At 37.2% G+C, this 12716-nt stretch overlaps 1 protein-coding gene and 1 long non-coding RNA gene across 3 annotated transcripts; both read left to right on the forward strand.

Moving 5' to 3' along the window:
• The first annotated feature begins 3163 nt into the window (after positions 1–3163).
• LOC121786435 lies at positions 3164–3989 on the forward strand. The gene is made up of 2 exons (XR_006047162.1): positions 3164–3617; positions 3731–3989. It is a non-coding gene; the product is annotated as an uncharacterized LOC121786435 (long non-coding RNA).
• Positions 3990–5655: 1666 nt separating this feature from the next.
• Positions 5656–12347, forward strand: LOC121787208. Of its 2 annotated transcripts, none has more exons than XM_042185884.1 (9): positions 5656–5827; positions 6639–9352; positions 9525–9596; positions 9815–9967; positions 10204–10367; positions 10795–10942; positions 11104–11226; positions 11472–11559; positions 11964–12347. In XM_042185884.1, the coding sequence occupies exons 2-9, from the start codon at positions 6752–6754 to the stop codon at positions 12143–12145; spliced, it is 3531 nt and encodes a 1176-aa protein (XP_042041818.1). In that variant the 5' UTR covers positions 5656–5827; positions 6639–6751; the 3' UTR covers positions 12146–12347. The 2 variants fall into 2 exon arrangements, with proteins under 2 accessions (XP_042041818.1, XP_042041819.1); XM_042185885.1 differs by lacking the exon at positions 5656–5827 and having other exon boundaries at positions 7073–7214; positions 7291–9352.
• Positions 12348–12716: the final 369 nt, after the last annotated feature.

The raw sequence follows: 12716 nt of genomic DNA on the forward strand, positions 1-12716 counted from the left end.
CCGGCAACCGATCGAAGTCGTCCACCGCTCGGGGGTGGATTTTCCGGCTCAGATCTGCTCCAATCGAACCCATGGTTATCGGAAACAATCAGAGATCCTCCGCAGCCGTAATACCCCCAAAAATTTGGCGGAAAATACACGAGAATCGGAAGGTAATGGCGATGGGGGAATTAGGGTGGGAAAGTTGGCGGAAAATACACGAGGGGGGTTAGTCGGAGGAATTAGGGTGGGAGATTAAGCAGGTGGGTGGAATTTGGGGGAAGTGAGGGAAAGAGGAGGAGGAAGAAGAGAATGGTGATGGCGAGCTGTTTTGGTGTGTGTTGTGCGTGTTGGGCTTTTGAAAAAAACAAGGCCCATTATAGTTTTATATCAAACACATGAAATATTCAGATATATATCCATATTTGGGCTTATCTTAACATAACCATAGTATCAAACAAGCCCTAAATGTGTATATATAATATCTTTTGAGGTTCAAATCAACTGAGTTAATATCTATTCAACTACTTTTTGGCAATTTCTAATATTTTCATGACCTAAGTACTCTTAAGGCAATGAAGGCTATTTCAATCTATCTACTCTCTCTTTTTTTAATAAAATATACTAATACTCCCTCCGTCCCCGTCCCTAAAAGTTTGTCCCATTTTTCCATTTCCGTCCGTCTCACAAAATTTGTCCCATTTCACTTTTACCATTTTTGGTAATGGACCCCATATTTCATTAATTCATTTCTACTCACATTTTATTATAAAATAAATGTATAAAGGTAGGATCCACATTCCACTAACTTTTTCTAACTCATTTTTTATTACATTTCTTAAAACCCGTGTCGGGTCAAAATGGGACAACATTTAAGGGACAGAGGGAGTATAATTTATTTCTCCTTCTTTCATCATCTCCTTTCTTCTTTCTAATTTTTTCTTTCCCTATACCTAAAAGACCCTATTCCAGAATACCTCAAATACTCCCAAATATGTAATCATACTCTCATATCTTCATTAAAATATGTAATTTTGTACCATTCAAAATTCCAATCCAAACAAATCGCCTCCTCAGAAATCATAAACCTCATTTCAACGACCCAAAATCTTGAACCAAGATTCCCTAAAAATTCAATCTTTCCATAAGGAATTCCAAAGAGAAGTGAAAGGGCATACCCGAAGAATTATGTTTTGTAGAGAGAGAGGGGGGTGTTTAATGTACTGTGGTGTGGTGGAGGAGCATTGTGCATAAATTAATACTCCATCTGTCTCATTAAACGTTTTCCTTTTTGGGTTGTCCTATTAAAAATGAAACGTTTCCTAAAATAGAAATAACTTTATCTCTACTTTTCCATCTCTCTTACTTTACTCTGTCTTCTTTAACTCACAAAACAACACTACATAAAATCTAGTGCCGAAAAGCAAACGTTTCATATTTATTGGGACGGAGGGAGTATTTATCTATAGGGTAAAGGGAAAGAAAAAAGAAGAAAGTGGATGAATAAAGAAAGAATAATAAATTACTACATACTTTAATGAAAATAAGAGGGTAAATTGTCACGCCCGCATTTTTTAAGGATAGAAAACATGGTTGATCGCGACTAGGGGAGGATTAAAGAAGAGGGGAAGAAAGAGGAAAACAACACAAATCGACCATAGCTCGAAACAAATGGAAATAGCTCGAATAAAATCAGAGTATCTCAACAATCAACAACTCCAAAAATGAATATTATCTCAGGGATACAAGAACTCAAAAGAAAACAACTACTCAGCGGAAGCATTTGAGAGAAGGAATATGCCACGTGTGAAGACATGACACATTCTAGACACTTAAATTTCTTCAATGGTCTGCTCAACACCCACCGCACCCGTCACGCTCGACCTGCACATTTTTAAAAATAAATGCAGGGCTGAGTACTTGATGTACCCAGTGAACACATGCCAAAATAATTTTCATAAAATATTGTGTCAGCATTTAAAAATGAACTCTGAGTTTTATAAAAGGCCAAGTCACCAAAACATTTTCTCGCTGAAAAGTATGGCTGCAGCCCATTTTTCTCTCTCCTCATACCATAAGTGAACCTCATATGTGAAACGAGAACGTGGCTACATTCTCGATCACTAGACCGGCCAACTCGAAAGATAGCGCACGATCCCCTCTGTGTACACTAGCTTGAATAGAGACTCACTCCCTAGACAAACCCGAATTCGATTAAACTCATAACTTCTAGTAGGGACTCACTCCCCACTAGGGCGATCAGATAGACACATCCTCAAAAACAAAATACGGCATGGCACATTATATTTGGAATTTAAGCTCATAACTCATACTTGAAAGATATTGCGTAAATTTAAAAGTAAGCCTATACAATAATGTAGGATAGCCCACCTCGTTCGCTTAAATTTCATAACTTGAAAAGTCTCACTCCGTCCTTAACTCGCTTGCGAAAGAAAAATCCTTTTAAAATAAAAAATAATAAGCTCATTAAAACTCAAGAAAACATCTAATTAAAAGAATGTATGCTTCCTATGTGAGTGCTCATTTTATCCTTGGTCTCTTCTTAGGAAAATCTCTGGATTCTCGTATAAAAACTCGGATCAGCATCAACTCGGGAATATATATATATATATATATATATATATATATATATATATATATATATATATATATATATATAGGGGAACGTTATTCTCCTATTCATCCCTTAGATCCTTTATTCTTCTTAATATGGGCCGTTAGATCTCATTCATCAACGGTCCAGATGATCTGCATTATTACACTATAATGGTGCATTATTAGTCGGTGTGCATTATTCAATTGATATATATATATATATATATATAGATGTATTCATTTCCTTTTTGTATCTTTTGTTCTTTGTTCTTTTTAATCTCAGCCCCACGATTTTGTCATCCGACGGTTAGATTGGTGCCACGTATCATTTAATAATGCAAATTTCCAGTTGAATAATGCACACCGACTAATAATGCACCATTATAGTGTAATAATGCAGATCATCTGGACCGTTGATGAATGAGATCTAACGGCCCATATTAAGAAGAATAAAGGATCTAAGGGATGAATAGGAGAATAACGTTCCCATATATATATATATATATATATATATATATATATATATATATATATATATATATATAAAACTCCATTAATAAAACAAGAATTTCCAACCAATCACTAAAAATACGCCACTTCCGACCCAAACTCAAAATAGGAAAGGCTGGCCCAAACTTAATTCCTCTAATTATTTGCCAAAAGGCCCAAAACTTAAAGCAAAACTCTAGTCCATTTAAATATTTCCTTTGACTAAAACTTAACCGCATCAAAATTTAAAAACAAGAAATAAAAGGTCTCCTCTTTCATTTATTCCATCCGTACACTCTCTCTCAATCTTAAAATCCAAATTAAAATCTCAAAACAGAAACTCCAATCTTCTTCCTCCCTCTCTCACGCACCGGCGATTCTCCATGGCGCCACCGTCGTTGTCCCCATTCGCCGGATACACTGCAGTTTTAGCGCCGACTCAACCTCCTCAACCTGCTATCGTCGCCGCGGAAGCTCCAGGCGCCGCCGTTGCGGCTCACCGCAAGTCGCTGGCGCTCCTCCCTTTGCGACTGGTACGTCCCCTCTCCCCCCAAAATCATTCTAATTCTAATTCTCTTAATCGATTTTCGATTTGTTTCTCAGAGGATACAAAAGGGCTAACTTAAAAAAATGACACTTTATACAGAGTACGATGATTCCGAATTATCCTAAATGAATGCAAGGAATTCAATGCTAGGAATTGATCGGTGATTACCTTCTTAGGTGGCAGAAAACTCTCTTCTCCAACTCGGTTCTCTCTCTATATTTTTTTCAAGGTTTCTCAAAGGTGGGAGACGTGTGGGGGTGTATATATATCACTATGGGTGTGTGTATCTGTAAAGATTGGATTTGGTTTGTTGGAGATTTTTCAGGAGATTTGGTTTGTTTGAGATAACTACTGTGGATTTGAAATTGAAGAGTGATAGATATCATTGGATTAAAATTAAGAGGACTAATGTTGTCTCAAAGAAGGAAGAATTAAAAAGGTTTTGGGCTCATAACAAACGGGTTTCTAATTGATAGTAAAAGAATAACTGTTTGACCCAAAAGTGAAATACTTCTCTCGACAAATAAATAAAGGCGAAAAAAAAATTTCAGATGCACAAATGATTTCACTACGAGAACAAATAAAAATGGTAGAAAAAGTCGGGGTGTTACTAGATTGAATTGTTCTACATGGCTTTAAGGACATTTTTGTCTGAAAAATATTGAAAATAGCTAAAAAGTATTTGAATTGATATTAATTTATAGTTGATGGACCTCAAAAGATATCATGAAATGTTACGGACCAAATTTGCTCATTTAGGATAATTAATGTACTAAAAAGATGTACTCCTACAAGAATAAATAGCAGTAGCCATGCCGCATCGCAACTTGCACAATCCTAGCAAGTCAATTGGACAAATGATCCGAAGGCACAAGGCCGACGACTCGTACAATATCTCATATCGGTGTGAGACCGTCTGGAGGAGATCAAACTTTTGGTTACAATTTTGGAGATAGAGACAGTTAGGAGGTTAGTTTGCTGGTGAGATTTCATATTCACGCGTAGGGCTGGGTAAAAATACCAAAATACCGTCCTTACCGTATCGAAAAAATACCGAAAATACCGGATTTTCGCTATACCGCAATTTTCGGTAAGGTATCATACCTTACCGATTTATTTCGGTACGGTAACGGTATGAATTTTCATATACCGAGGTATACCGGGGTATACCGAAAATACGGTATATACCGTAATTTTATGTATATACCAAAAATATGGTATATACCGTAATTTTAGGTATATACTGATATCAATATATGCCAAATTATATCAAGTAAATTCATACTTTTACCAAACAAATAAATATTTACATGTAGAAATCAAATCTTGCCTCATTATAGTTGTCGGGTAATCATGTAAATATAAAATCAAATAAACTCAATTAGGAAAATTTGATATCATTGAATCAATTAGTTTTAAACAAATATAAGATTTTAGTTAAATTAGTTCCAAATAAATATCGTTGAACGTTATGTGATTGCGTGTAGTTTAATTGTTGCAGTTTTTTATTGAATATGTTTGAGTTTGATTAAATTTCATGTTTTCTAAGTGCTTTTTAAATTTTAATTTAATTTGTGTTTGTATTTAGAATTATTTACAAAATAATGATATTTTGGTATGTCGTATTGTAGTCCGATATACCGTAAAACTCTGGTATACCGAAAAAGTACGGTATATCGAATTTAGATATGACATACTGAAAATAAGGTATGGTATCGATATTGAAATTTATCATACCGAAAATAAGGTATACCGAAGTTCGGTATACCGAAAATTTTGGTAAGGTAAAGGTATGATTTTTTCTCATATCGAATTTTCGGTAAGGTATACGGTATGATGGTTTCGGTAAGGTATACCGTACCTACTCACCCCTATTCATGCGGGCGCCGTCATTTAAAGAAATGGCATATGAGTAATAAACGCAGAACATGAGGGCATATTTGGTATTTCATACCGAGTTTCAATAATCATAAACTCTGAGCCTTCATTCTCTTGCCTGCTTAAAATGCTTTCGAAAACGACGAAACCAAACCCCTTCACGATTGATAAAACATTTCTTTATTTTATTCTCTCTCCTCAAAATCTAAACACAACAGCGCTCCTTTTCATTTCGTTCCGTTCACGATGAAGATGAAGCCGTGGTAATGGCGGCATCACTCAACAGCTTGAGACATTCTTCTGCATTCTTCTCTTCAGGTGAACATTTACTGTTTCTCTTCTATCTAACACATTCTGATGTAGTATAATCTTTTTAACCTTCGCGCGTGAAGTAGAATTTTTGTTGCCGCTGATTCCTGTGTTATAATATCTCTTTTTATGGTTTCTTAGAAATTAGGGTTCTTGGTAGGGCTGCGATTGTTTATTTTTTACAGCTTTCTGACGAGTTTGAGAGGTTTTATGTGCGAATATTGTGATAATCGAATTGCTCTTCCCAGACTTTTGCATGGAGTGGGTTTTGGAGGGTTTTCGCTTTGTTTGTAGGTCTAACTGCAGGAGAATTGATTGTTTTGAAGGGCTGTAACCTTGATCTTGAAATTATTCGGTTGCCGTTGTGTAATTGATGGGTGTTCATTTTTTCCTTCCTTCCATTGATTTTTAAAACGTCATAGATCAGGAGAAATTCCAGTAATTGTCTGCCAACTTGGCCCGGGTACATCTTACTATAAGAATGATCACCTAATTTCACAAATAATTCCATATATTCTGTAAATTTGTAAATTTGTTATGCCTCCTGCCACATTTGAATAGAATCATTACGAAGATGTGAGGAACGCGAGTCTTTTTTTTGGGAATGTGGTTTCATATATTGTTCGTTGACCTAGTTCAGTGTCTAATATTAATAAGAAATAAGTAATTCATCTTTTGACAGTGTGTATTTCATTCAGAATCCTTTGTGGAGTTTATGGGCGTCTCCACCATCGGAACTCAAGACAGAAATTGTTCCTTAACTTTATGTATCACATAGAAACGAATGTGCATTTTTTTAAACAGATTTTTTGCTTTGCAGTGAGCATCGTGGTTATCCTATCTTGATTTTTTGAGTTATTATTGAGATTGTGGCATTGGTGGTTGTTCTCTTTGAACGATTGCTCCAGAGAGAAGAAATTCTCTAATCTTGGAATGGAAACTTCAAAGAATCAAAATCCGGTGCAATTCCGTTCATCAGAAGTTGGAAACCAAGAACATCATTCTGAATTACAAGCTTCCAAGGTAGATTCTTCCGCTCATGCAAATGCGAGTTTGAACTCTGCAGAGAGTAATTTTTCAGAAGCCAAACCCGTACATAATTACTCAATACAAACTGGTGAGGAATTTTCTCTGGAATTTATGCGCGACCGGGTCAATCCCAAGAAACCTGTTTCAGATGTCGCCGGTGATTCCAGTAATGCATCTAGTCACTTGGAGCTAAAAGGAATTCGGGGCAATAATCATACTGTCTCAGAAAGTGGCTCAGCTATCACCATGATGTCTACTGCAGAAAAAGATCCGAGAGAATTTGAACGGAATAATTTTTCTTTGCATGGGGACAAATTTAACAATGGTTCTTTCCAATCGATGCAATCAGCACCACGATGTTTATCAGGTCAGAATAGCCAGCACACACTTGTTTATGCTAGATCTGGAACTTCTTATAGCCCTAAGCTTAAGGTTCTCTGCAGCTTTGGTGGAAGAATCCTACCTCGGCCAATTGATGGAAGGCTCAGATATGTTGGTGGAGAAACACGCATCGTTCGAATAAATAAAGGCATTACCTGGAAAGAATTATGGCAGAAGGCTATTGCAATTTATAACGAAACATGGGCTGTAAAATATCAGCTTCCTGGGGAGGAGCTTGATGCTTTAGTTTCTGTGTCGAGTGATGAGGATTTGTTGAACATGATGGAGGAGTGTGATGTTCTTGAAGATGGAGAAGGTTCAAAAAAGCTTCGGATGTTTCTATTCTCGCTTGGGGACTTGGATGATGCTCACTTCAGTCTGACCAACTCTGAATGTGATTCTGAGATTAAATTTATGGTTGCTGTCAATGGAATGGGCATTGGATCTCGAAAAGACTCTACTCTATGTGGTTTAGCAAACTTTTCAGGAAATAACTTGAACAACTTAGATGCACTGAATCAAGATAAAGTTACAAGTTGGAATGCCACTCAATCTGTAGCGACCATCAGGAATTCAACATTGCCAACTTTTGTTGGCCCATCAAGGGAAACTGAACCTTCTAATTCAAATTTACCTACTTCCTCCAAAGTTTGTGAAACTGATTTGCTGTCAGATAATGGTCAGACAGTCAACCACAATCAAGAAAGACAGCAGCATTCTCAATTTGGCTATAATGTTCCCACTTCAAATTACAATCATTCTGAAATTTCTACGCAACAATCTTCTAATGGGATTGTCTCTGATCAGAAGGGACTTGAAGGAAAGTCGCTAGATAGCTTGGGAATGCAAGTTACAAAACCCCAAGAGACGGAGACTATACAGAAAGTTGATGCCATAATTCCACAAGAGCGTGATAATAAGGACATGTGTGCAAACGAGAACTTTGTTCCTTCACAGGTTCGCAGTAATAAAACTGAACCTAGTTTTCCAGTTGAAGAGTCATGTATGGTCCCTAAACTGGATAGGGAACTATCTTCAAAGAGTTCAAAAGGCACAGGGAAACCAGAGGAGCATGTCCAGGTCTCTAAACCTCTTGTTTCTTCCACTCCTGATCTTCTTATATCTGAGTCTGGTTGTACTGATTTGAGTTACTTTGGGTCTACTAATCCTCCTCCGAGGGTCTTCCGTTCTGAGTGGGTTCCTCGAGAGCAATCAGAATTGCTTGGTAGAATATCTAAGTCTGATGATTCACGTAGTTCTCAGTTTCTAGTTAATCAGCCAGAGGCCGATATATCCCAGCGGGATTTAGATACATCATCTGTTGAAAACTTGGAAAAAGGGAATGCGAATATCTCTACTAAAAAGTCAACTTCTACTGAACGGCCTATCCCTCAGGAACATGAAACTACTGATGATGGGCTTGCTAATACTCAGAAGCTGACACATACGGATCCCCTTGATGCTCAAGGTTCCATCCATGAAAATCACTTCCTTAAGACAGAAGCAGAACAGTTGTCGAAGCTTCCTACTGTGGGTCCTGAAGATCCTATTGAGCACTCTCATAATTCTATGCTTGGTTTGGTTGATGAAATTAGTAGTCAGGCAGTTGCTAATGATGTTCATGGGTATTCACAGCCATTGGCATTGGCAGGGAATGTGGAAGAACCCAGCGTTGCTCCTGAGACCAAGCAGGGGGATATTCTCATTGATATCAGTGACCGATTCCCTTCTGATCTTCTTTCGGATATATTTTCAAAAGCTTTTCTTTCAGATAATGCATCTGATTTTGGCCCTCTACAGAAAGATGGTGCTGGTGTGAGCGTGAACATAGAAAACCATGATCCTAAACATTGGTCCTTCTTCCAGAGGCTGGCAGGGGATGAGTTTACAAGAACAGATGTTTCTCTTATTGATCAAGATCATATAGCATTCTCGTCTGGACTTAAAAAACTTGAAGAGGGGACTCCTTTGGCATATGACTTTGCACCGATGAAGAAAGATGGAGTTCTTCCAAGTCACATGGAAGTACAGGACAATCATGACAAAGATGGTCAGAATGGTCTTCCAGGAGAAAATGGAGCTGCTTCTACAGCTACTTCTCATTATAATGCATCTCAATTGAAAGTTAGTGAAATTGTTCTGTGTGATGATTTGATGTATAACATGAAACCCCCCCTCCCCCCCCCCCCCCCCCACCACCACCACACACACATACATAGACACACAAAATATGAGTAGCACACTGAATACAATTTTTTCCCCCAAAATGAGACCTATTCTTTACCTCTTATTCCAGGATGGATTTGGAATTATTGGCTTACCTCCTCTAGATCATTCCCTGGCTGATTTTGATATCACCGCATTACAGGTTCATACATATTCTTCCACTTTCAAATATAATTGAGGTTTAGCAGATATTATGTTGGATACTCTTCAATTAAATTTCAACATTGTCACTGTTTTTTAACCTACCTCAGGTGTTTCAGTTGACATCCATTAATTTTCTAACTGTTGAACACTTGCACCTGGATGATGATATAAAATATAAACCAACTATGCTCCTGCAACCTTTTGGCTGCTTTGCAGATCATAAAAAATACCGATCTTGAGGAGCTAAGGAAGCTTGGGTCTGGGACATTTGGGACAGTGTATCATGGAAAATGGAGAGGCTCAGATGTGGCGATCAAGCGGATAAAAAAGAGTTGCTTCACTGGTCGCCAGTCAGAGCAGGAGAGACTGGTAGCTACTCATCAATTGGCTTACAAATACTATTTTCTCTTTGTTAGGACTTTATTGATATATGCTATGTTTGATAACTTGTTTATGCTTTGTGATCTCAATACTCTGAGAAGTTCATGATAAGCAAATTGAAGGAAATGGAAACAAGTTTTCCTGAACACTTTTTATTTCTTGATGATGTTGACGTGCACACCTTGACCCTTGCTGAAACGTTGTTCCAAATTTCTATACTCCAGACATTCGAGTTTTGGAGGGAAGCTGAAATCCTGTCAAAGCTTCACCACCCAAATGTGGTTGCTTTTTACGGTGTGGTACAAGATGGCCCAGGGGGAACATTAGCTACTGTGACAGAGTACATGGTCGATGGTTCTTTAAGACATGTTTTACTTCGGAAGGATAGGTACAGCTCATCCACGTGGTTGGTAAATTTTGTGTTATCTGTTCATGAGAAGGAATGAAGAAAGTAGTTCTGATGTGCTTCCTCTTTGGGTTTTATTAAAATATTGGATCTATATTGAAACACATAGATGTGTACACCATAGATTTACTCCCTCTGTCGACACCAATAGTCCTTTTTTTCATTTCGGTCCACCCACTAAAATTAGTCCCCTTCCATTTTTGGTAAGTTTTTCTCTCTAATGAGGTGGATTCCATATGACACTAGCAAAACTCCAACCACTTTTTCTCTCTATCTCTCTCGTAGTTTACTAATTTTGTATTAAAACTCATGCAATTACTACTTTTGTGGATGGAGGGAGTATTATTTATTTTGACTTCTTTTGTTTTGCAATTACCCCTTTTTTGTTAATACAATTACAAATTTGCAGACATCTTGATCGTCGCAAGAGGCTCACAATCGCCATGGATGCAGCTTTTGGAATGGAATATTTGCATTCGAAAAATATAGTGCACTTTGATCTGAAATGTGATAATTTGCTTGTCAACTTGAAAGATCCTTCAAGACCTATATGCAAGGTTTCCTGTGAACTTTTCTTTCTACGTGGATGTGATAAATGATCAATTTGAGACATAAGAGTTCATTGTCATCCTACTAGTGTTACGGCAGTGTAATAATCTTTATTACCAGGCTCATGCTTTCACTGATCGAATTGTTATGTTGCAATGCATTTTATTAGGTGGGAGATTTCGGCTTATCTAAAATAAAGCGAAACACCTTGGTTTCTGGGGGAGTGCGGGGAACTCTTCCATGGATGGCTCCAGAGCTTCTTAATGGAAGTAGCAATAAAGTATCTGAGAAGGTCCGGCATCACTGTATACATTATAAGTAGAAACTGATACTGAATATAAAGTTGATAATATAATTTAACCCTGAAAATGTTTTTGATTCTATAAATTTTCCTATGGATTGCAAAAGTGACCTTGGTCTGTGAAACTTCTGTTTTCAGAACAATGGAAACAACATATTTACAGCCAAGCCAGTAATAATCAGTGTTCTTATTCTTCAGATCCGTTTAATAATCTTTGTTCTGTAACCTTTTGACAGGTTGATGTTTTTTCTTTTGGTATTGTCTTGTGGGAGATTCTCACTGGGGAGGAGCCTTATGCCAACATGCATTATGGTGCAATCATAGGTTTGTAATTTTACTCTATCAGGTGGCATACTTCACAAAATTATTATCTGTAACCTTTGATGGTTGGTCCCATTCCTTGTAATTTAATTGTTGTTTGTTTTGTACTTGCATGTTTCTGCAGATCTAAGAACTGAAAGTCCTTTGTGAAAATAAGCTTGCCTGTAATGTGAAAAAATTAGAAAATTTTCCTACTGATACTATACCGAATAAAAGAAATCAGATCGTTCAGTGAAGTTTTAGTTGATGAAAGGAATTGACTGCCTGGCTTCACCTTTCATAAGCATATCTAGGATACGAATACGTGTCAGCTGTGTGACTACGATGTACATCAACAACAGATTTCTTCGTGTCCAGGAAACATGGCTGTGTTTTCTCAAATTTGACAACTTCTTTCATGCTTGCAGGTGGCATCGTAAACAACACATTGAGGCCTACCATTCCAAGCTACTGTGATTCAGAATGGAGAAGATTAATGGAGGAGTGTTGGGCCCCAAATCCATCCCTGAGACCTTCGTTTACTGAAATAGCTAGCCAGTTACGCGTAATGTCTTCTTCGGCCCTGACAACAAAGAAGGCAGGTTCATAGTCAGTACATTTTGATTTTCAGTAAACGTACGTGCAATATTAATATCTTAAGGAATCATTAATATATGAACATTAAGAAATATAAATACTTTGTACTTGAAGTTGTGGAGTCCAGTGTAACGCTCAGAGCCAACTGTTGATGTTTGTATGCATTGAAAGAGAAGAACAAAGTTTTTTGCTAAATAGAAAAATGATTCTAACTACGTTGGGATGATCCAAAAATGAATATGACTCAACTATCGTGGAAGTTGGAACAAAGTTTTTGCTAAAAAGAGAATGATTCAACTACATTGGGATGACCCAAAAGTGAATATGACTCGACTATCGTGGAAGTTGTGGGACGGAGGGAGTTCTTATGAAATTTTAGTTCTTTTTAAAAATGTTTACCCTTTTTTTTAAATATTCACAGTCCACATCAAAATCAAACATAGATCATTTATTAACAGAACCCAGCCAATCACGGCAAACGGTAGATTTTACATTAAGGTAGTTTATGAAGATAGATCGAAAACTATGGCTAAAATCAAGTACTCAATCGGTTGAACTACTGCTTCATGCTATTTTCTGGACCT

This window comes from Salvia splendens, chromosome 22 (genome assembly GCF_004379255.2).
Source record: "Salvia splendens isolate huo1 chromosome 22, SspV2, whole genome shotgun sequence".
Lineage (NCBI taxonomy): Eukaryota > Viridiplantae > Streptophyta > Magnoliopsida > Lamiales > Lamiaceae > Salvia > Salvia splendens.

Bases quoted from the DNA above. Each gene is read 5' to 3' on its own strand.
- LOC121787208 (XM_042185884.1), top strand. From the start codon at position 6,752: ATGGAAACTTCAAAGAATCAAAATCCGGTGCAATTCCGTTCATCAGAA. The intron at 9,353-9,524 runs GTTAGTGAAATT...CTCTTATTCCAG, and splicing joins ATAATGCATCTCAATTGAAA to GATGGATTTGGAATTATTGG. The intron at 11,560-11,963 runs GTTTGTAATTTT...TCATGCTTGCAG, and splicing joins GCATTATGGTGCAATCATAG to GTGGCATCGTAAACAACACA.